We start from the raw sequence: 25298 nt of genomic DNA on the forward strand, positions 1-25298 counted from the left end.
AGTTTTCCATCACACAAGCATTTACAAATTCCCCTGAAAATTAATAGAGCCAATCAAACTTCTGAAGCCATCCCATTACCTAAACTGCCTAATAAACTTTATCTAGCTTTTGCTAGAAAAATAGCCCACTTGCTGGTCTCAATCACAATGATGATACATTTTATCTCCCTGCCCTTGGACAAAACGGACAGGTAAAGTTTTGCCTCATTTCAGGAAAGTCTGTTCAATATAGCCATAACCACTCTTGTAGCATCTTTAGCTAACACAACTGAAATTAAAAGTGACAACAGCAGACTAAAGGTGTTCCCCATACACGGCAGTGGGCAGTATGACAACAGCAGTGGCCCGAGCCTGATCTAGGACCACTAAAATTTAGGATTAAGGGTGTGTTTGAAGTCAAAAGAAATCTGATGAGGTTCAACAAGGACAAGTGCAGAGTACTTGGGACAAAAGAATCCCAAGCATTGTTACAGGCTGGGGACAAAGTAGCAGAAAAGGACCTGGGATAAAAGTGGATGAGAAACTGGATAAGAGTCAACCGTGTGCCCCTGTAGCCAAGCAGGCTAACAGCTTATTAGGGTGCCTTATGAAAATCATTGCCAGCAGCGGTAGAGAAGCACGTATGCCCCTTTATTTGGCATTAGTGAGGCCACATCTGGCATAAGGCTCTTGCTCAAAACAGAAGCAGCTACACTGCATCTTTTTGTGCAAAAAAAACCTGTTGCACAAAAAGAAACGGCAAAAAATATGCTAATGATATCACACCTCATGCTAATGAGCCCCACATTAGCATATTTTCTGCTGCAAAAACTCACAGTGTAGACAAAGTCCCAGTGTCTAATCACATCACTATACTATCACAAAAAGCCATCGTTTGTAGATTCACAATCATAATATTACCTAAACCCCACTCTTCTGTTTTGCTCCTGAAAGACACCAAATTTGAGAGTTTCTTTAGGCTGATTTATATTTTCATTTCCATAATAATGACTGAAGACAGGAGGCTAACAAACAGACGACTGTTGAAGCTCACTGCATTACTTTTCTCAGCTCTTCTTCCACATGAAAATTAAATTCCTAGCTAAAATTATTTTTTTTTATTGAAAGAGGCTATCTTGTTAAATACACTCGTGTGCAGCGCGTCCATCACAAGAATTCCACAGCACTTTAACCCCCTCAAAAGAGGTTTTATAGGCCTCTTACAGGCCCATTAAGGAGGACGAGTGACTTTCATTAGCTAAAGTGTTTCCACACATAAGTATCTGTGTGGGATTTCACACACACACACACACTATTTAATTTGAGAACTGACTACATCATGACTTTGTGCACCAAACTCTCACTGAAGTTAAATGGCGCAGTAGACATGCAAAATTTGGGCCTACGTCAGTACAGTTTATTCCTCTCTGGACCACTTAAAAAAGCAAATCGGTACACCCGTGAAAAGTATCTTCATGAGCTGAACACAGACAAGGTTTCTGTTTGACATTAAGGGAAGGAAGGTTTCCTTTTGCTTTTAAATAAATCTATCAGAATGTATTGGGTCAATATTTACTCACAAAAGTTTGATGAATGAAGCTGGGCTCATATGGCTCCCTTACACCAACAAGAGGCAGTATAGAAAGATATGCAGAAAACAATGTAAAGAGGGGACATGGTTATATGTTTACTGCCTCATGTCGGTAAACCCCATGTTTTTGGGTTCTAGCTACCACTTCAGACTAGAATCTTACAACACAGTTGGATGTTTATCCCCCCCAGTCTTCATGCTGAAGTACAATGAGGTTATTTTAATTTCCAATGTGGCCAAGACTTACTTGAGGCTATACGTGTTAGCCTTTCAGCCTCAGCTGGAAAAGACACTCCTAGCCTTGGCCGGAGTTTTCAGTTCTTTTTGCAGAATACAAAAGCCTTAACCTAGCATTTGTCAACTATATTGAACAGATATGAGGTTTACACAGTTCCGCAGTTTTAATGAATAGCTAATTAAACAAAGCGACTGGTGCTTACTGACAAGTTCCTAATATATCTCATGGATTCTGCTACATTCCACTGGATAGCGCTATTTTCCAACTCATCAATAAAGATGGCATTCATTTTAGTTTCCAAACCATTTTTTTTCAATTTGGACATATAGTGAGATCTATTGAATGTGGGCTGTTTTTGTTTTGGTTTTTTTTGTTTTTTTTCATGTAAGGGACATCTTGAGCCTGCCCTAAGCTAACCCTTTGAAAAAATAATATAAATTCAAACAAGGACCAATATCAGATTCTTGAAGATGTATGCTTTGATAAAGTGTACATGGTAATTTTCCACATTAAATTTGGATCAAATGTTACTATGTTACCAAGACACTAAAGAGCCACGCACTTGTGCACACAGAAAAATACAACCCTAAACACCTAATTCAGAATTGTGTTTGACTATTTAAGAAAAATCTAAATCTTCCCCAACATACTTTGGTTCTGTGTTCCTCGCCTCAGAAATACTAAGGAATATGGGTAGGTAGGAAATATGAGAATTTTGAAAATTTGTCTTGCCCCAAATAGGACCAAAACATAATTTTTTTGAAAATTTGAAAATGAAAAACTGTTCATTATAAAAAAATCAGATCAGATAAACATGGGATGTTATGGCTACTGCCAATCTTTTTCTTCCCTCCAAAATTCTTCAAAGTGAATGATTCCTCAAAAAACAACTTTCTCACAATTTGTGTTCTGATTAATCTGTATTTTTTGGATAAAAAAATGTTGCTAGAAAAATTCCAATCAGCTCTATTGAATCATATTAACTTGGATTGCATTTACTGAAGAGACAATGTTAGGAAAATTGTTCATAGGGCACTGACTGAAGTCTTGTTTATTCGGTGAGGACCAGATAACAGTCTGAAGGGGAAACAACAGATGGGAGCCTCAGCTTGGAGTGTACATTATCAGAATGGTACGGCAACAGCATTTGGTCTAGCTACTTCTTGGAGTCACAGATCTAGTCCACTAAGAAAAGACCTTCAAAGAAAAAAAAGTTCAATGAATTAGGGAGGTTCTAGTTCTGATAAACATGCTTAAGCGACCATAAATGTATTTTTACTTAAACTCTTTGGCTACATCTACACTGGCAGCTTCTTGCGCAAGAACTGTTTTGCAGCAGAGTTCTTGTGCAAAAAGTCTTCCACAACGAGCGTCTACACTGGCATGTGCTTTTGCGCAAGACGCCACCAGTGTAGACATAGCCTTTGTGATATAGTAACCTACTGAATGTCCAGTTACATGAGGCATCCCATATAAACTAAAATTATTTCTTATGTTGGTCCCATACTGATATGTTTTCCGATCATATTCTTATCCTGCATTATTTAATTGTCTTATTACATATTGAAATCCTCATGGACTGTTTCTTCAGAACTGAATTAAACCAGTAGGGGCTTTCTGGATCTTATGCAAGCTTTTCTGTGGAATTCTTCACTCAATCTTTAGAATCCTATAATAGAAAATTATACTTCTATTTGAATTCTAAAAGGCTAGTGATCTTTTTATATTACCGTCATTATTTTTTCTATAAGGGAACTGATTAACCAGTCATATATTGCGGGTGTTACATAAACAGCAAGCCTAAAAAAGTAAGCACTTGTCAAACTGCCATCAGCTCTAGAGGAGCAAGATTAAGCTCAATATCAATTGGTAAACCTTCATGACAAGCTTTTTATTTCCCCCTCCATCTTCAATCAAGGGGAAAAAAATCAGCATTAATACACAGTAATTCCTGTAGGGTTCCCATACCACTCAGAAAAATAGAAATGTGCCCCTGAATATGTAATAGCCCCTTGAAGACATTCTTCAATAATTTCCTTCCACTAGAGTTTAGTTGCAATCAAGAGACGTGGGTTCTATTCCTTAGTCTTTGGCTAGCATCATGGGCATGTGTAGCTTACTAAAGAGAAGACTGAGAGGGGACATGATAGTGGTTTTCAAGTATCTAAAAAGGTGTTACAAGGAGGTTTCCTTGGCCTCTCTTGATAGGACAAAACGCAATGGGCTTAAATTACACCAAGAGAGTTTCAGGCTGGACATTAGGAAAAACTTCCTGTCAGGTTGATTGAAGACTGGAATATATTGCCCAGGGAGGTTGTTGAATCTCCATCACTGGAGATATTTAAAAGCAGGTTAGACAGACACCTGTCAGGGATCATAAAGACAGCGCTTAGTCCTGCCATGAGGGAAGGGGATTGGACTTCATCTCTCAAGGTCCCTTCTAGTTCTAGTATTCTGTGATTCTGGGTATGCCTACACTTGCCCCCTAATTCGAACTAGGGAGGCAAATGAAAAATACCGAAATTGCTAATGAAGCGCGGGATTTAAATATCCAGCGCTTCATTAGCATATTCACGGCCAGGCGCCATTTTAAAATGCCGGTCGCCCGATTTCAATTACCACATGTAGACGCAGTAGTCCGATCCAAAACCCTTCCCTCGAATTAACTGTTACTCCTCGTGCAATGAGGAATAACAATTAATTCGAGGGAAGGGTTTTGGATCAGACTACCGTGTCTACACGTGGTAAGTGAAATCGGGCAACCGGTATTTTAAAATGGCGCCCGGCCGCGAATATGCTAATCAAGCACGGGATATTTAATGTGATTTGTCCTTTTCATATGTGTTCATTTTTTTTAATTGTATCCTTTGGTATATATGGTTGTGACTATTTTCTTCCACTATTTGATCTGAGAAAGTGGGTCTGGCCCACGAAAGCTCATCACCTAATAAACCATCTTGTTAGTCTTTAAAGTGCTACATAATCCTGTATTTTGTAGAAGTTTTAGAAACTGCATGAAGATTTTTATCTATCCCTAGGTATTTACAGAGCCCCGTCACGTGTATTCTTTTAGGTTATAAGTTTAAAACACCAACTTTCTGAGCCCTACTTACTTATGAGGGGTTATTACTCCAGCTCAGAAAGATTTAACAAGGTGTAGTATTCATTTCTGGATAGCTTTCTCCAGTGTGGAGAGCATTGCACACTTCAAAGAGCAGAAAAGGAAGACTGGCACATTTAAGGACAAAAAAGAAATGTTATAATTTTTGTTTTAGACCCCCAAATCAACAAAACACTTGTGTATATTCATCCTTTATCTGCAAATGTGTGTGCTTAATTATGAGCATATGTGTAAGCCACATTGACCTGTGTGTCATTTTTGCAAATGCCGTACTGTCCGGAATTCCTATAACACTAGGACATACTTTATTGTGACTGCACCCCTTTTCATTACCCAATGAAAAATGAATGATACCACACATGAAAGAAGTAGTTGTTCTAGTTTTGACAGATTAAATCTAGGAGAGTTTCCACAAACTTTAAGCAGCTCTCTGCAAAGTATTTCCCAGCTATTGCTCGCATAGTTATGTTCATAGGGATTATTGGCACTGCAATGAAATTGTTTTGAAATCTTCTAGTGCATAGCATGTTTGGAGTTGCACTCATTTAATAGTCTCTCACTCCAAGAGGCTCATCCTTTTCTTGGCTGGGAAGACAACTTAAAATGTTGCACACCAAGAGTATATAAAATTCAAATTCATTATCTTTATTTTACTAGTGTTAATGCACGTTAATTAAAATTTCGAGCTGATAAATACTATTATTGCTAAAGAGTCCTCAGTGTTATTGCTTTTGACACACTTACAATGCATTGTGAATCCTTTCAAATACTTTCACTGGTACTTGCATTCATTCATCTGAGGCTGGATTAAGGTCATGTTGCATGTTTGATGGTTCATGGCTTTAAGAGTGAATATTGCTACATCTATTTTGCAGTAGTAATTTATTCTTTATACTTATTGCTTTCACACCTACTGCAGTAACTGAGTTTTTAGAAAATCACCTACATAATATTGTTTTCAGGCTATGAAATACTGTTATGGAAAAGAAAGCCACCAAAACATACCTGGGGAAAAATTACTTTATAGTATAATTTCAAAACCACTCAGAGCTACTCACTCTGAGATTACATTACATTGATTCTTCATATTTATCTTCATATTTATTTTACATACTTGAGTGGAAGCTGTATTGTTTTCCTTTTAACTTTGGACAAAAATCTCAGTTGATAGGCAGTTATTTTCCCCAGATTGGGGATTGCAGTTTTGTCAACTGTCCAATCAAATACTTGTAGATCCAAAAATTGTCATACATTACAGTTAAAGAGAATAAGCTATTTAAATTAACTCCTCCTGTCATTTGGATGAGGCATACATTACAGATGGCACAGCACATTCGGATAAGAGGAAAGCTATGAACCCTTGAATTCTGGCTAAATTCCAACAATTGTATTTTGCCTAAAATTTGTATTACTCTTTAAGGAGGAAAAACTGTTCCCTTGCCCTAAATAAGTGTATTGTGTTGCTAAAAGACTTGTCATGACCCGTTGCTGAAAGTTCAAAAAGTAGCATTATCTGTCAAAAATCCAATTGATATTGGCTTCTTTAGAAATACACAAAAGCTGCCTGATGGTTACACTATCAGATTGGCTCCTTGCTGTTAAATAAAGGCAAAGCATATTATGTATGAGAATATTTGGCCATTCAGTTTACTATGTTAAGCCCAGTTGTTGAAACATTTTCAAGAATCAGACAATTTGTCATGGGGTGGGGGAGTCTGAACAGAACATTAGAATCAATGGTGTCCAAGTAATGTAATTCCCATAAGGGGAATTATGTAAATGGAATTCAACTCTTTTGCAGAAACAACTAACGAGAAAGGGTGCAGGCTGCAAACGTCTTTTTTCTGCAGTCCTGGCTTACCAAGCATCTAGTCAAATTATACATAAAAACTGTGCACAATGTATTGATAGCTGAACCTATCCCTTAATATTTTAGCCCCTAACACACATACACATTGTAATTAACAATGATAAAGCTATCTATAAGCTAAGAAAAATAACTCACTGTATTATTACTAAGAAAAATTTGTCTCTGAAGTCCTTGCAGGCTGAGATATTAGGTATTCTCAGGACAACTCCTCAGACCCCAACACCTCCCAAAGACTGGTGTGCTTCCTTTTAACCTGGTCCTAGCCCATATCTGTTCAAAAAATCAAAGCATGCACAACCGATGCACATTTTCCTTTTAAATCTCCATTCCGTGCATCCTCCATACAAACCAGTATTATTAAAAATATATATTTCAGTTAAATTTGGGTGCTACATCTTCAAGGGTCTGAGAGAGCTCAGGCTTTACTTACTACTTTTGTTTTTACAAATCTTCTCGTAGAATATACAACTTAATGAACAAACTGAACAGATTATATACTGGCAATATGTTAGTTATGTAGTTCAGATGAAATGGGCGTATTAGTTTTAGAGTGCATACTGCGTGTCTCTATACAATGTATAGAGACACTCAGCTCACATACTGTCCTACACATTAGTGTGTGCTGTAAGTGTACTGAGATAAATGTGTGTGTATCTATATACCTGTTTAAGTTGACAGAAGTAGATAAGCAATATAGTGAAATCAGATACACACACATACATAGAGTGGCTACTGCACACCTTGTCATGCCAGTGTGGAAAAAGGACAATTGCAGATTGCTGGTTTAGCAGCCATTAAATTTTACATTTTATGAAAAAAAAAGGCTTCTTTAAATCTTTTTTTTTCAGGATGCATCATTGGAAGAAGACCAAAGCAGAGCAACTATAAGTTAAATATACACTTGAGCTTAGCTGCATTACATAACTCTGTAGGAGAAGCAGGTTGAAAAGGGTTTTGATTCATTTAAATCTTTATATTTTATTTCTCTTCCTTTCCAACTTTAATTCTTGTTATTATTTTCCTCCTAAAGTGCCTCATCTTCTGAAGAACGTTGGGTTTCGCAGGCAGGCGGCTAGTCACCTGCAACAACCGAGCGGTCCTGCAGAAGCTTCCAAGCTGCTGTCGGTGTCCGATGCCAGGGTTTGGTCAGTGGACATGGAGGAGATGTCATTGACAGATGAGGATGGAGGGAGACTTTCACTGCTGTTCACTGCTGCACCTGTGCTAAGAAAATGAACACCAATGTGATTAAACCTGGACCCCCCAAAGATTCCTTGCAACTTGATGACAAATGAAGCATTTCTTGTTGCACAGGGATTAGACGACACGCCAGTTTTAATGAGCAGGCACACAAAGCCCAACGCGTTTAGCTATTGACCTTAATGGCAGTAAAATTTGGACCATAAAGTTTTCCATTCTGGCCCTCAAGTTCTAGTCTTCATTAACCTTTTAAAATATAGAAATATTAAAGGGAAACTGCGCCTCATGAGGCTGTTCTGAATAAAATTCATATTGCATTTCTTAAGCGAATCCAGTGATTTATCCTCTTAGAGCTATGAAAAATTCAAGCAATGGGTTTGTGGTCTGCTGAAATTGAGCCTGAACAATATTACCAAAGGGAGGAACATATGGTTCAATGCACAGAAAAAGAGAACAGAACTGTATTCTGCCCTTCATTCTCCTACTAAACTGCTGTGTTACCCTGAGGAAGGCACTTAACCACTTCAATTTCCCTCCTCTGGAAAGTGGGGTAACAGTGAACTTCCTAACCTTCCCAAATCAATTTGCATTTTTAGATTCCCAAATGAAAAGTTAAGTATTATGGAAAATGACTACTGAAATTATCTAATTAGGTGTATCTCTAGATACATGCACAGAGCTCTACAGATACATGCGTAACTCCAATCCTTAGATGGCAATGATACCTATGATAAACCCATATGTGGAATGTCTTTATGAAGTACTTTGACCACGGTCCTTGTATTCTGTCTCCAGTAGGAAGTAACATCCCATCTTAGCCCCTGTAACATCAAACAGTAACATCACTGGGTTTTTTTTTATTTACTTGCCAAGTAAATGTACACTATTTCTCTTCCAACTTTATGTTATACAAGGTTCAGGATGGTTAAAATCAGTTCTGCCTCCCAGGTTTTCTTCACAGTTAACTTTAACCTTTGATATCATATGACCTCGCAGGTCTGGGAACACCAAGATCCACACTGGCTTCTTGCCCCTGCAAGATCCTGAGGTGTCAGACATTTTTAGAGTATAGACAAACTAGCTCCTCCTGCTATTATACTAATGATACAGGAGGCAGGACACAAAACAATCCCATTATGTATTTAAAAATGTCAATGAACTCTTAAAAAATTAATTTAGCAGCAAATATGACATACACACAATAAAGGATTGTGTGGGGTGGAAGCAAGGTTTTAATGTTCTGAGGATAATCTTGAACTCACAGCTTTGCACTTGTGTGTAACATGTCAGTTTCAAATTTAAGCCTGTGTGTCATACATTTCATATATTCCCCCAGCCACCCTCCATACACATAGCCCTACATATAGATACCTAGCCACTCACATAATGCTCAAGATGGTTGAAGAATTAAAATTGAGTAGTTGATTCTGAGGACTTTGTGAAGTGATTGTGAGGAAGTGGGGAGTTTTGGGGGTGCGAGGGGGGTGTTGCATACAGGGGAGCACTCAGTGCCCAGAAGGTACTGGTTTAATGTGACGAAGGTGGAGAGTTTGTTGTTTCAGAGAACAGCCCAGAGTTGGAGTAGAGTTGGTCACCCTGGTGACCCCGACCCTGCTAAGAGGACAAGGCCGGTTCTGGTCAGATGACAGACAATGGGCTGCAGAGAGGGTCCCCAGCTGATCCCAGCGAGGGGAGAACATTGGACAGAGGAGAGGAGGCAGAGAAGAGAGGGGCAGGGCGACCCTCTTACCTGGGGAGAAGACAATGGACGGGGGAGGGGCTGTTGCTGGGAATATTGGAGGTTCTGCTGGGAGACTGGGGGCTGTGTTTTGGGGAACTGAGGGCAACGCAGGCAAGGCTCAGCTGGCTGCAGAAGAGACTGACGTGAGGGCTGAGGGCCCAGGCCTACTGGCCTGAGAGGTCCGTTGCTGTGTTCAAAGCTCAATAAACCCTTCTGTTTTGTGCTGGCTGATAGTTGCTCTGGTCTAGAGAACAGGGGGGCAACTATTCCTTCTGGGAGTGGAGGCCACTCCCTCTGGACCTCCAGGGACCCCTGAGGGGTCTCACGGCAGAGGCAGGCGTGCTGAAGGCTCTGAAAGGCACCGTCCCGGAGGCAGAGGGCGGACCCCCCAGGTGAGAGTGGGCACCCCGAGAAAGGGTCGCTGTACTGGAGAGGGGGGTTCCTTCCAGGAGCCGAGGGGCCAAGTATGAGCACGACCTGTGAGCCGTGACAGTGATACAATCACATTTTGAAACACAGCTTGCTTTGTCTTCCGAACTGAACTGAATTTATCTACTGTTTTCCCCATACAATTTTATCATTACATTGCTCCGAGGCTACAGAACATTATATTTAAATTTTGTTCAGGTGGGTTTGAACGGAAGCAGAGCAAAATTATGAACAAAATCAGATCATTGGCTTTCTCAGTCTCAAATTAGCTAAAAAAATCTGCTGTTTGTCATGTGAGCCTTGTTAAGGTCTGATCCAAAGACCATTGAGGCCTTTTGGATCAGATCATTAGCGTCCATTTTCTTTGGCAGGTAAACAGTCTCATTAAGAGTTGAGCAATGTAACAACAGTGTCCAGTTCTGGGCGCCACATTTCAAGAAAGATGTGGAGAAATTGGAAAGGGTACAGAGAAGAGCGACAAGAATGATTAAAGGTCTAGAGAACATGACCTATGAAGCCAGGCTTCATGAACTGGGCTTGTTTAGTTTGGAAAAAAGAAGATTAAGGAGGGACATGATAGCGGTTTTCAAATATCTAAAAGGGTGTCACAAGGAGGAAGGAGAAAATTTGTTCCTCTTGGTTTCTGAGGACAGGACAAGGAGTAATGGGCTTAAAGTGCAGCAGGGGAGGTTTAGATTGGACATTAGGAAAAAATTCCTAACTGTCAGGGTGGTCAAATATTGGAATAAATTGCCAAGGGAGGTGGTGGAATCTCCCTCTCTGGAGATATTTAAGAACAGGTTAGATAGACATCTGTCAGGGATGGTGTAGGTGGAGCTTGGTCCTGCCTTGAGGGCGGGGGGCTGGACTCGATGACCTCTTGAGGTCCCTTCCAGTCCTATTATTCTATGATTCTATGATTCTATGAACAGAAACTGAATAGACGGAAACTTTTGTTTCAGTATGTACCTTTTTCTGCTAAATTGAGGAGCCCATTATTAAATTTTCCCCCTGGGGAAACTTAATCAAGTCATTCCTTAACCTTTACTTTGCCATGAGTGGAAAGGACTGGACTTGATCACCTATTGTGGTCCCTTCCAGTTCTAGTATTCTCTGATTCTAAGTCTTGGGACTATGTGAAAATTGGTCCTGCACTCAGGGCACGTCTACACAGCAGGGCTAAAGTAAAATAGGCTACGAACATTTAAGTCAAACAGCTTATTTCTGCTTTTGGCACTGGCTCCACAGCAGGAAGTCCAAGAAAGAGCATTCTTCCTCCGAATTTTTAAGTGCCCACCTTTGACCAAGGTCCTGACTATCCTGGGGTGGGGGGGGGGGGGAGTAGCAGGACCTTCGTGGGCCAGATCAATTCGCTTGGTGAGTTGGATCCAACCCGTGGAGGCTTTTTTGCTCGCCCCTGTCCTAAAATATGCCCAATAGACAATCAAAGGAGCTCAGGCTGGAGGGAGGGGTCAGGGGAAAAGGTCATTCCACTCCAGCATGATTTAGAGCACAATTTTGTAACTGCTTATGACTCCAAGGAGTTTCAATTTGTTCACTTGATGCATAAGCAGAAAGTTTTTTTATCAATATTTCCAGAAAGGATTAGCATAATTAAAAGATGGAAAAAGTGCTCCTCATTTTAATATGTTTGTCCGCTTAGCGCGCTAGTCTGGACGCTCCCCTGCCGACATCAAAGCCCTTTGTCGGCAGCCCCGGTAAACCTCATCCCACGAGGAATAACGGGGCTGCCAACAAAGGGCTTTGATGTCGGCAGGGGAGCGTCCAGACTAGCGCGCTGAGCAGACAAACAGCTGATCAGCTGTTTGTCGGCTCAGCGCGGCAGCCATGTAAATTTAAATGAACCTGCGATTTAAATCGCGGCTTCATTTGCCTTTGCCTATGTGTCTAATCTACATGCCTCTGACGACAGAGGCATGTAGTCTAGACCCAGCCTAAGACTCCAACAGAAAATTTGGCCCAACATCCATGGAGCGGAGTTTAATCTAACAATTTAGTCTTACAACTGAAGAGGGACAAAAAATCACCACAGATAGAAACTAAATGTGCTATTAACAACATTCTTTTTTTCCTGGAGGTTCTGAAAATATGAGCCATTCCTCTGCTTCATTTCAACACTTTATAACTATTGTGATCAAATGGAGCAGGGAAGTGTTTAATGCTGATAAAAACATGATTTCAGTGGGACGAAATCCACAAAGTAATTTAGAAACTTGCACGGAATGCAAAATATCCTATTTTTAAATATTAAAGAGGCACTGGAGTTCAAATAAAAAAATTCAATGCATTATAAGCATTGAATTGTAGAATACATTTTCCTCTTCAGAAGTATAACGGCAGACTTTCTTTGCTGCTGTGGAGAACACATTAAGGTTATTCATTGGGCTTGAGTACCTGAAGGTGAAGGCTGTCCTTTTACTACTCCATTTTTAGTCTTTTCTTCAGAATTCATGACTTCTTTGTAGATCAATTCTGTGAGAAACAATGGATACAGTAATAACAGCAACTAGTTCTTACGCTCATGAGACAAACTAATGCTATAGATAATATTTGAAAACAATTCTAAGTCAGTCACTCTTTCACTTCTGCCCCCATCTCAATTATCCCTCCCTCCCCTCCTTGTTCCTGCAGCTGGACCAAGGAAGTTTTGGCATGCTTTCTATTCCTTACGTAACAGTGAAAGGAACTGGACTATTGTAACTAAACTCAGATTCCATTTTATTCAGCCTATTTTACGGTAACATAAAACTTTTCTTTCTCTGTACCAAAATCTATAGCAAATACACTAGGGAGTTTTAAACCATTTATTCAATGCAGTATAATGCTTTAATACAGGCCAAATTGGCCAATCTTTAAAACATGCAAACAGGGAGTGAAGCTAAACCTTTATGTAACTATGTATTATGAAATTTGTAATGAAAGAATGAAAGAATACAAGCATTAAACCAACATTTTTCTATGCCTTCTTGCTATCTGTGTAAGCATTTCCCATTTGTTTTTTCTTTTTATTTCTCCGTCCTCTTTTCTCCTATTAAAGAGGAGATTAAACGCATTCTACCAGCATTCCACAATTTCATCTTGGCTACTTGAGCTTTAACATGTCTATCCACGTTTACTTTTTGTGTGTACACTTTTTAGACATATATAGAAAAGTATACTAGCTAAATTATTTTAGTATTGCATTATGCAGAAATAAGTTTGGCACGGTCACTGTAATGCTGTTTACCATGGACCAGGTTCTAACACTTTACCTGTGTCGATTAACATGTTAATCCATGCATGGTCCCCTTGACTTCCATCGGTATCAGAATCTGACCTCATTCCTTTTAGTGAACAGTATTTGGTGTATCAGGCAATAAGGACTAAAATGTACACAGGCTCTGTGGCATCTTTACTCATGTACTCGTCACACAGGAAGCCCCGCCCCCCTCCAACATCAGCGTGTCTATTCACACAGGAAGGGACTACTCTATATACGTAAATCTAAAATTAGGCCCATAACGAGCTATGCCACGTGGTTGCATATGAGTATAGAATTCCTTTAAACTTTCTGCCGTGAATTTTTGTATAACAGGGTACTCTTGAAACTATATCATCATCAGGCTGCGACCTACCGTAAAACAATTTGTTCTTGGATCAAATATATTGCTATTGGTGTTCTTTTCAATCCTTTGGACACTACAGGTGTAACTCCTTCTATATTTACCAACAAAGGTAAATATAGGGCTAAATTCTCTGGAGTCAAAGAAGTTATTCTGGGTTTATCCTGCTACATCTTATTTATACTGCTGCATTTGGTCCATATACCTTTAAAACAGGATTACCTTTCCATTCCTCAATTGTGTGCTCTCTTTCATCCAGCTGTTTATCATATATCTGAGGAGGAGGCTGTAAAGTAGAAACAAACATGGGTAAATAGCCTATTCCTTTACCTTAGAAACTAAATACACAGTAAGGCTACATCTACACTGCAGGCTTTTTGCGCAAGAACTGTTTTGTGCAAGCGTTCTTGTGCAAAAGGTCTTCCACAAGAGCACATCCACACTGCCATGTACTTTTGTGGAAGAGATGTGCTTCTGTGTAAGAGCATCCATGGTAGTGTGGACGTTCTCTTGCACAAGAAAGCTCTGATGGCCATTTTAGCCATAGGACTTCCTTGCGCAAGAAACCCCTGTTGCCTGTGTACAGTGCCTTCTTGTGGAAGAGCTCTTGTGCAAGAGGGCTAATTCCTTGTGGGGAGAGGAGTAACTCTTGCGCAAGAAGCCCTGTTTTCTGATGCTTTGTTGTGCAAGAACGCACGTGGGCTACGTCTACACTGGCCCCTTTTCCGGAAGGGGCATGTAAATTTCACGAGTCGTCGTAGGGAAATCCGCGGGGGATTTAAATATCCCCCGCGGCATTTAAATAAAAATGTCCGCCGCTTTTTTCCGGCTTTTAAAAAAGCCGGAAAAGAGCGTCTAGACTGGCCCCGATCCTCCGGAAAAAGTGCCCTTTTCTGGAGGGTCTTATTCCTACTTCAAAGGCACTTTTTCCGGAGGATCGGGGCCAGTCTAGACTCTCTTTTCCGGCTTTTTTAAAAGCCGGAAAAAAGCGGCGGACATTTTTATTTAAATGCCGCGGGGGATATTTAAATCCCCCGCGGATTTCCCTACGACGACTCGTGAAATTTACATGCCCCTTCCGGAAAAGGGGCCAGTGTAGACGTAGCCCTGCAGTGTAGACGCTCTGTAAGTTTTTGCACAAGAACAACTGTTCTTGCACAAAAAGCCTGCAGTGTAGACGTAGCCTAAGAGTTTCTGACTGTTTTCATACATGGTCATTAAAAGGATTAAAATTCTTGGAGATCATCAGCATTTATTAAAGAACTCCTGCTGCTTCTCCTCTCCCGCCCCCCTTTCTCCCCACACACTGGTAGTAGGTACCCCTGCTGTTGAAATAATACCCTGAAATTCTTGCTGTACTGCATTGCAATGTTATTTAAATAATCAACACTGGCAGGAATGAGTTTGTACAGGTTGAACCTCCCAGATCTGGTCTCTCTGGTCTGGCAACATCCAGAAGGAAGGACCAGGGATGTTGCTGGAGAAGAGAGCCCCTGAGGTGAGGAGCCACAAGCCAGCTGGGAGCCCCGTGGGTGCTAGGGAGCCCCCCGTTAGGCTGGCAGGAGTTGGGTCTGTGGTGGGTGGGGAATCCCAGGCTACGGAGCCCCTGTGGTGGCTGAGAGGAATCTCTAGCCCCAGCCAGGAATCCTGGAGATAGCAGGGGCAGAAGCAGCCGGGAGGGATCCCCAGTCTGGAACTCTAGCAGCAACAGGGCCAACGGGAAGCCGCAGGCCAGCCGGCAACCCTAGTTTAGAAGGTCCAGCGTCACCAAATCAGCATTTGTTTATTTATTTTTTTGCCAGAAAAGTTTGGGATGAAAATTTTTGCCCAACTCTGCTTCAGTGGTCTAGAAAAACAAAGCAAGCAGCCATAAGAAAGGCACAAAAATTAGCGAGGTGATTAATTTGACTCACACACTGATCTAGCTTTTTTGCCAAATTTTCCTTTCTAGAGAAAAAAAAAAGGTGAATTTTCAATATTCAAAATGGGTGATGCCATGCAAGTTGTTTTAATTATAATCCAACCAGCCCAGTTAAAAAAATGTTTTATTACCATCTTGTAATGGATGTTCTTTGAGATGTGTTGCGCATGTCCATTCCATGTAGGTATGTGCGTGTTGCATGCTGGACAGGGGACTGGATTGGATGACCTCTCAAGGTCCCTTCCAATTCTAGTATTCTATGGTTTTACGACTGTTGCAAGGTTTTTCCCTCAGTGATACCTGTCAGGCCAGCAGGGGAGTCCCCTAGAGTGGCACCTGCATATGCATGCATATGTACCTCTGCTGACCCGCCAGCCCCTCGGTTCCTTCTTGCTGGAACACTCTGATGAAGGGGATGTGGGTGGGAATTGGAATGGAGATGAGTAATACATTTTGAACAACAGTTCTGAGATGGCAAGTAACCATTTTTATTTATTCGGAAACTTCAGGGGGTAGCCGAGTTAGTTTGTACAGAAAAAAAACAACAAATGGTCTGGTAGCACTTTATAAACTAACAAAACGCGGAGATGGTATCATGAGCTTTCGTGGGCACAGCCCACTTTTTCAGAAGATACACGTAAAAGAAACATACAGAAACCTATTGGTGAACACTTTAATCTTCCTAATCACTGGTTAAAAGATTTTCAAGTGGCTGTCTTGTCACAAACCAGTTCTGCTAGCCAGATACACAGAGAAGCATTGGAATTAGATACAATTTTGATACAATTTTGTGGTGACCTTGAAGCTTTTTTTCACCGCCTCCGCAACATCAACCATTGGAATTAGAGTTCATCCCCAAATTCAATTCTCATGCTAATGGACTCAATCATGGTGAACAATGGTTAGGACACTATCTACCTAACAGTCAATGAAGTTGCAAACAGCTCTTTGTGTAGATTCCTATGTCAGGAAGGATACTATCAATTGACTTTGATTCTTATCTGCTTTGTTTTAACTACCCAATCTTCAGATACTTACTGATTCCCTCTACCTTCCTGAATTTTCTATACCCTCTGCTCCCTGTCTCCCACCCCTTCCTCACCCCCTTCCCCTCCACTCCTATTTATTTTGGGTCTGTACATCCTAAACTCAAAACTCTGGTAATCTGAAGAAGTGGGCTGTGCCAACGAAAGCTCATGATACCATCTACGTTTTGTTAGTCTATGAAGTTCTACCAGACCATTTGTTGTTTATTTAGTCGATTGCTCTTGTCCATTCCATGTAGGTGATTCCTAAGCCAGACCCAAAGAGATGGGGTCAGAGACCAGCTGGAGACTGCAAGATGGCTTTGCCAACAGCTGCATCATCCCTGGCCTGCTGCACCATAGCGTGATGGTTCATGAAAGTAAGCAGTGAAGACCAGGTGGCCACCTACAGGTGTCCAGGATGGGTACCTGTGCCATGAAAATAGAAGACAAGGCCTGTGCCCTAGTGGAATGGGCATTGATGGTGGGAGCTGGCAAATGGGCCAGTTCATAACAAGTCCTGATGCAGGATGCAATCCAGGAGGAGATACATTGAGCCGAAACGGAGAGACCTTTCCTTCTATCAGCTCTTGAAACAAACAGCTAGGGGGACTTAACGGAGGGGTTTTGTCTTAGCTAAATAAAAAGCTAAGGCACATCTAACATCTAAAGTGTGTAGAGCTTGCTCTGTGTCTGACTTATGTGGTTTGGGATAAAACACAGGCAAAAATATGTTCTTATTGATATGAAGACTGGCCTTGTCTTCAATCTTCATGGCACAGGTACCCATCCTGGACACCTGTAGGTGACCACCTTGGGTGTGGGTGAAGCCTAACTTTATCCTTAAAGAAAACAGTGTAAGGAGGATCCGAGGTTAGAGCTCGGACACCCATCTAGCAGAAGTAGTAGACACCAGAAAGGGGACCTTTCAGGAAAGGTGCAATAAAGAGCACCTTGCCATGGGTTCAAACAGAGGCCCCGTAAGTTTTATAAGCACTAGATTAGGGGTTGGCAAAGTAGAGCCTGCATGCCATAAGTGTCAGGTGAGCCGATATTGAGTAGTAATACGAGGTCAGTGGCTCTGCGTAGTTCCCTGTAACAAAATCCACACACACCTGCCGCCTTCTTTGCAGTCACACAGCAGCACTGACCTTCCAGCAGGCGTGTGTGTGGGGGGGGGGGGGGGGAGGGGGAGCGTTCCTTCTCATCAGCATAAGAATGAGTGGTGGAGGGTGTTCCTTCTCATCAGCAGCCATGCAGCCCAACTGATGGGTGGCTGCCCTGTGTGCTGCAGCGGGAGCTAGGCCACAGTGAGGATGTCCCTGCTGGGGCAGTTTCACCCCAGCCCCCGATCCAGCAGGGCTTCATGGCGGGTGGCTGCTTTGGGTGCTACGGCTGCTCCTGAGGTGGTCAGCCCACATGGAGGAGCGAGGCTGCTTTGGGGGGTAGGGCTGCTCTGGAGGCAGAAGCAGCTCCCGGGGCAGATGCTGTCTGGGGGGGGCAGGGCTGCTTGGCGTGTAGGGGAGCAGGGCTCCTCCAGGGGTTAAGGCTGCTTAGCTGCATGGTGGTGCATGGCTGCTCCAAGGGCCATACTTCTTTTAGGAGGGTGTAGACCTCTTGGATGGATAAAAAAGAGCTGCCGGTCATATCGGAGACCTCGTAGGTGGCGGAGGAAGGCATGCACCAAAGTACTCCATACCGGACTACCTGCACTATAGAGGAGTATCTGCAGAGGCTGGAGGGGGATGGCTATGCATGCAGGCCAGACCCTGACCCTTCACCTCCAGGGGGAGAGACAGGACCCCTGCAGAGACCCAGTGTATTCCTGGCTAGAAGAACTCCAGGGCTGTCCTCTGGAGTCTGGCCAGGACCTCTGGTGTTGAGCTGGTGCCAGAGCATGGACAGGAGTAGTTGATACAGCACCAGTGCTCTCTCCTGCAGGGAGAAACACTGAAGCAGTCCTGCCCATCTCCGCAGAAACTCACACACCCTGGCCTCCAAACCCTACACTTCTCCAGCGGGGAGGGATGAGTGACAGATAGAAAAACGCCCAGATAGAGCAGCGGACCCGACCTTCACCTGATGGCCTGAAGTGCAGGTGAGAGGGAGTGTGCCTGCCACCTGTCCTCAACTACCAGGCCAGAGCTCTTGACTCAGTTGACCTGGGTGGAGGAGACTGCCAAGTACACAGCTTGGCAGGCCTTCCCCTGCATTAGGTTGCCTGGGTCCTGGACCATGAGGAGCATGTCATTGGTGTACGCTGACAGGACCAACCACAGCTCTGGCTCTGAGATCACCAACCCCATCAACCTCCAGCGGAGGAAACAAAGGAAGGCTTGACCACCGAAGCGTACTGCTGGCCTGACAGCAGACACCCCCGATGCACTCCCCTCCTGAAGCTGACTGTCTTGGTCAGGGCCTAGATGAGCCGGTCCAAACATTCTGTGGAGGCGTACAGCACCAAGAGAAAACCCATGAAATGAGGCACAAAGCCAAAGGCCTACAGAGTGTCCAGGAGATATCCGTAGTCCACCCTGTCTAATGCCTTCTCCTGATCCACAGACAGGAGGGTGAACAACAGACCGTCCCTACACCCAAGCTCCAAGAGATCCCGGACCAAGTACAGATTGTTGAAGATACTGCGGTCCGGGATGGTGTAGGTCTGGTCAGGGTGCACCATGTCCACCAGCACAGACCGCAGCAAGATGGCTTTTGCTACGTCTTTGTAGTCCATGCTGAGGAGCAAGATGGGATGCCAGTTCTGAAAGTCGTGGAGGTCCCCCTACTTTGGCAGCAAGGACTTGGCCCAGATGGTGACAATGTCTGGGCTGAGGACATCCCAGAACACATGGTAGAACACCATGATCAGCCCATCCATGCCCGGGGTTTTGTTGGTGGACATGAGACAGAGGGCTTCTGAGATCTTGTCCAGAGTGAGAGGAAGCTCCTGCCAGTCTTGGTCACCCGCACTGACCGTCGGGAGTTCAGTCCAGAGCACCCTGAAGGCATCAGCTTTGGTTGGATCTGGGGACAATAAACTGGCATAGATGGCCCTGGCCTTTTCATGCATCACCTCTGGATCTGTGAGGGGGGTGCTGTCCTCTGCCAAAAGGTAGATGATGTGCTTTTTGGCCTCTCTCTTTTTTTTCCCGGGGCATAGAAGAAACGGGAGCCATGATCCATCTCCCAAAGGAGACGGAGCGGGATCAAACAAAGGTGCCCCAGGCCCGATGATCCGTGAGGTCCCAGAGTCAGCGGTCATATGTCAGGCACCTCTCAAGCTTCAAAACCTTCCACTCCAGCTGCTCTATCACCGCATCCCTCCGCCTGCTGGAACCCCGGGAGTAGTCACGACAGAAGAGCCAGCTACACATCTTCCCCATGTCCCACCATCACCGCACTGAGGGAAAAGTGGGCCATTGTCCCCGCCAGGCCTCCCAGAATTCCCAGAAAGATGCCACAAAGCCCACAAAGAAAATGCTCGTGGCCAGCTTGGAGAGACAAAATAACTCTGCTCCATATGTCTATGGATAGGGAGAGAGGCAGATGTTTGTCACAGAGTCTTTGTGATCTTACACACTCTACCTGGATGGGGCCCCAACATTCAGGATATCCAGTGTCAGGTCAGAGTCCTCTAAGACCCTCTCAACCTGGATCCACAGGCTCTGGGCTAAATATTTAAGCAGATTCTGGAGGGTTTGGGAGTTAATTGAGGGCATTCAAGGGGATGATATCCCTAAGGCCTCATCAGGAGAGGAAGAAGAGTACTCCTGAGCAGACTGCTCCTCCTGCTCCTAAGGGTGCTCTGAGTCCCGAGAGGCCACTGACTGTTCAGGCAACACCTGAGGGTTTGGGTCTGCAACTCCCTCCAACGATGGTCTGGGGGACTATCTATGGACCGAGTGCCCATAGTCCAGGGGTGGGGTGTGAGGGAGCAGGGTAGCAAAGGGAGGTACCCAGGGCCCAGAGTAAGTGAAGCCAATGTTAGAAGGGGAGAATCTCTTGGCCTGATGGGTCACACAGGGTTCAATAGGGCCATGGGGGGCTGCCACTGGTGGGGCTATGTCTGCTGGAGTTACTGCACAGTGGTGCTGTAGTGGTGTGAATGCTGCTGGGAGCAGTGTCTTTACTGGGAGCAGGAGACTATGGCTCTGGCATGCAGCAATTTGGCATCGGAGTCCAAGGAATATTCCCAGCCCTACGACAGTGGAGTCATTTATGGACCCAGTAACTGGTGCCAAGAGGCGTGCCTGACCATTGGCTGCAGGCTTGCCTCCGTGCCAGATCAGCGGGGCAGGCATCAAGTGCCCTGGTGCTGCAGGAGGTGCTAATGCTACTAAGATGCTCTGTGTCGATCCTTCAGTAGATGCAGTGGTTGGTGTCAGGGGATGCGGCATGGAAGAAGGGGCTGGGGTCAATGGTGCCAGCATCGACACTTATTTGAGACGCCAATGGCTCATCTTGGGTGGGGCCGACGCGTAGGTGCGGGGCTGCTCACAGGAGTCCCTCCAGTGTGCCAGTGCCAGCAGGGAGGCAGGGGAGGATGAGTTCAATCAACTCCCTGGTTGCCTGCAAGGTGTCCAGGGTTGAAGGCCAGTTCACTTCAATCGGGTCTTCATCCTGGTTGGGATGAGGCTCCACAGACACGGCAAGGGCCCTGGAGCTGCAGACCTCACAGCTGAGGTCGAAGCGTTGAGTGTCCTGACTGAGAATGCACTCTGGACATGTGCCGCAACCGAGTTCTACCCTTAGCTGATCTCCGCTTCTTCTACGGCACTGGAGACTGGGATTGGAACCAAGCAGCCATTTGTCTTGGCACTCAAGATGTGCTAGATGGGCCGGAAGTCTCTAGCACTCAGTACAATGCACTGTGGGATGTAGGCACTGAGTTGGCGGCTGGTGCTGGGTGGAGCGCTGACTCCATTAGCAAGATCTTAAGATGCTGAATCTCTGTCCCTCTGGGTATGAGGTTTAAAACTGACAGATCTTGCAGTCTGCGGAAATATGAGCCTTGCCTAGGCACTTGAGGGCGCATGTCATGCGGGTCCCCACAGGGCATGGGCTTAAGGCAGTCCAAACAGGACTTGAACCCCTAGGGCCTGGGCATGCCCCATAGAGAAAGGGGAAGAGGCATGCAACAGATGAACCCTTAACAAGTAACAGCAACAATGATAACACTATAACTAAGAAAACACTAACTATGGTAGTACCACTAAGCACGCTTGCAGAGCAAGTGAGAAGAAGGTTCCAATGATCGTCACGGGAGGTAAGAAGGAACTGAGGGAGTGGTGGGCTGACAGGAATATATAATGCATGCATATACAGATGCCACTCCAGGGTCTCTCCTGCCAGCCCAATGGGTACCGCTGAGGGAAACACACATGGCACACACACCTACATGGAACAGACATGAGCAATCGCTGGAAGAAGAATCCCTCTTACTCCACTCCTCTTGCCTGATACTTGCACCTCAATGAGGCTTTTTTAATGGTTGAAACCTTCTCCTTCATCTTTTTCTCACCCCAAACATCCTCTCCCAGTAAATCCTTCTTCATGCTCTCCCTCCTCCAAATGCACCCCCTTCATTATGGAACCTTCTGGCCACTCTCCCTAACAACAGGAACATCTTCCAGGGACATTCTTTCTCCTCTCTTTTCTGCTGTGGCACTTTTCGGCACGCTCTTCACATCAGGGGCCCTCTCCCCTTCAGTATGTCAAAACCATCCATATTATCAAAGGGGCCAGGTACCCAGAGTGCAATAACTTCAACAGGGAGCAACTGTGAGATTAATAACCAAGCTATGCCATCAGATACAGATTGCGCTGCTTAGCCTCTGTAGTGTAGTATTGTGATTGGGTACAATAGATCATTCTGTCATCACCGAGCTCTCTCAAACACACACTCAAGTTCTCATGATTCAGCAGCTGTCATTCATTAAGAAAGCAGATCTTAGTTGCAGACACCTGGGATGAATTAGCCAGGACCAGGACCAGCAACCCAGCACCCAAAATGTTCCATGTTCCACATTGCACAGGTGTTGGGGTTGTAATTGGTTGGGTCCAGTGCCGGTGCCCTGGGGCAAACTTGTTGAGCAAAAAAACCAACCAACCAAACAAAAAAAGGAAAACGTAAGAAAAAAAAAAGACCCGTGCTGGGGGGCTGAAATGGGGTTGCAGCCCCTTTAATAGCCACAGCACTGAGCTGGGTGCCGGGGAAAAAACGCCACATGTCCCGAGCAGGTTTCCACCAGGAGCCGAACTGCCCTAGGAAAACAGGTGCCAGTAGACGTGGGGAAAATTCCATTACTTTTCTGTGGGCTGGGAAAATAGGTGACGGTACGCCGTTCCGGGTGGTACTGTCACAAAAAAAGCACTGGTTGAGACAATGGATAAATAAGCTGACTGGATTTTTCCCACAATAAATGTCCAACAAAAGAGGCCCTGGGTGCAAGGGATGTTCCTTTAATTCAAGAGTGGACATTAAGAAGCCCACCAGCTGGATGCAGTTCACCAGGGTTAGCTCTTAGTGGGCTGCCAGACCCTTGATTTATCTGAGAGTCTGCAGGTATAGCCACTTGCAGCTCCCGTTGGCCATAGTTCAGTGTTCCCAGCCACTAGGAGCTGCGGGAAGTGGTGTGGACTGGGATATCACTTCCTGCAACTCCCATTGGCTGAGAACAGTGAGCTGCAAACAATGAGAGCTGCGAATGGCAGTGCCTGTGGAAGCTCAGTAAATATAACTTCTGACAGCCCACCAGGGCTAACTCTGGTGAACTGCCCCCAGGGGTGGCTTATTGCCCACCCTGCTTTAATTTCTTCCTGAATCTTAAGCATTATCATTCATCCATAAGTCCTGTAGCATCACCAACCTTCTAGACTAGCTGATGTTGATCTACTAAGAATTGGGTCCAATCCAACCTGCTGCTCATCCGATTGCTCCCTCCTCCCCCACATATAAAGGTTTGTAGGATAATCATTGTAGAGCCCAGGATGAGCTAGGAAAATGTGATTCCTTGTTCACCAATATCTCCAGGAATTTCTAGGAGTATTGTGAGCAGGAAACCATTGTATTCCTATCAGGACTATCTAGTATGATCTTCACAACCATAGGGCGGATATCTGGATAGTGAAATTTTCTTCAGAGGATTTTGAAACAATCATTCCAACAAAGGCTTTGCTTGCAGCAGAAGGGTGTCAAAGGAATGCGTACCCCAGTAAATGCTATGGAATTGGAGGAGTGGGTGGTAGCAATAGAACCGTTTGTCATATCATTCCAATTCTAATCCTGTCCTCGATTAATTAACAAAGAAATATAAGAGTCTAAATTGCTTGAATATATTGTCCAAGACAATAACATGTTTCATTTGCTTACTTAGCTTCATTGATAGAAACAGATTCTCAGCACAGTTAAGATACACAGTCACAAAAAGCAACACCTTAACTGCAAAAGGAGACAATATAAATCCATTCAGTAAAACGGTGAATGATCAGCTTTAACTGACACAGTCTTTCACATAAGGAATTTTATAACAAGTTTTGCAAACTATGCCAATAGAGAAAGAGTTACACCTGTTGGCTGTGTCTAGACTGGCCAGTTTTTCCGGAAAATCAGCCACTTTTCCGGAAAAATTTGCCAGCTGTCTACACTGGCCGCTTGAATTTCCACAAAAGCACTGAGTTCCTACTGTAAGAAATCAGTGCTTCTTGCGGAAATACTATTCTGCTCCCGTTTAGGCAGACGTCCCTTTTGCGCAAAAGGGCCAGTGTAGACAGCTCAGATTTGTTTTCCGCAAAAAAGCTCCGATCGTGAAAATGGCGATCGGGGCTTTTTTGCGGAAAAACGTGTCAAGATTGGCACGGACGCTTTTCCGCAAAAAGTGCTTTTGCGGAAAAGCGTCCGTGCCAATCTAGACGCTCTGTTCCGAAAATGCTTTTAATGGAAAACTTTTCCGTTAAAAGCATTTCCGGAAAATCATGCCAGTCTAGATGCAGCCATTGTGTTTGGATTACATTTCCACTGCGTTTGGAGCTAATATTTTGTTACTCTTCATTCTAGACACAGGAATCAGCTACAAAATGTAGCTGCAGATGTGGATTTGGATTCCAGCCTCATCCTCCAATGTTCAGGAGGTTCAGAACTAGAATTTTGTTTTGGACTCACTGCTGTTGAAAAATCATTCCTAATGAAATACACCAGTCATCTAACACAGAGCAGTTGTTTCATAGTATATGGTAATAATAACACTATAGTTTAGGAAGAAAGTGTAGACTGCTTTGTCCAATTAATATTGGAGGGGAGCTTTTAGGTACACAGACTGGAATTATTAGCTTGCAAATTGTTCAGGGCACTAGAATCTATAATATCTATTCTGGCAAAAATTGGCCTGGGAAGATTGACTAGAAGAAGTTGGCACTACTTCTTGTACTTTGGTTCAATACAGATTGACTCAAGGACAGGCATACCATCTACATGTTTTGTTAGTCTTTAAAGTTGTTGTTTTTTAAGTTTATTCTGTACAGACTAACTTGGCTACCCCTTGAAGCTAATGAATCACCAGCA

General features: G+C 43.8%; 1 protein-coding gene across 5 annotated transcripts in view; it reads right to left on the reverse strand.

Moving 5' to 3' along the window:
* Positions 1-7047: 7047 nt before the first annotated feature.
* Positions 7048-25298, reverse strand: part of MAPK10 (mitogen-activated protein kinase 10) — a 261308-nt gene continuing 243057 nt past the window's right edge. For 4 of the 5 annotated variants that reach the window (XM_075929539.1, XM_006115341.4, XM_006115340.4 and 1 more), the window contains exons 12-14: positions 14015-14078; positions 12585-12662; positions 7048-8018 (exon numbers count right to left, since the gene is read on the reverse strand). In XM_075929539.1, the coding sequence (XP_075785654.1) occupies positions 7876-8018; positions 12585-12662; positions 14015-14078 (285 nt within the window). In that variant the 3' untranslated portion in view covers positions 7048-7875. Of the gene's footprint in view, positions 8024-12584; positions 12663-14014; positions 14079-25298 lie in introns of all 5 variants that reach the window. The other variant, XM_006115344.4, reaches the window with a different exon arrangement.

The sequence above is a fragment of the Pelodiscus sinensis genome, chromosome 5 (assembly GCF_049634645.1).
Source record: "Pelodiscus sinensis isolate JC-2024 chromosome 5, ASM4963464v1, whole genome shotgun sequence".
In the NCBI taxonomy this organism is placed as follows: Eukaryota; Metazoa; Chordata; order Testudines; family Trionychidae; genus Pelodiscus; species Pelodiscus sinensis.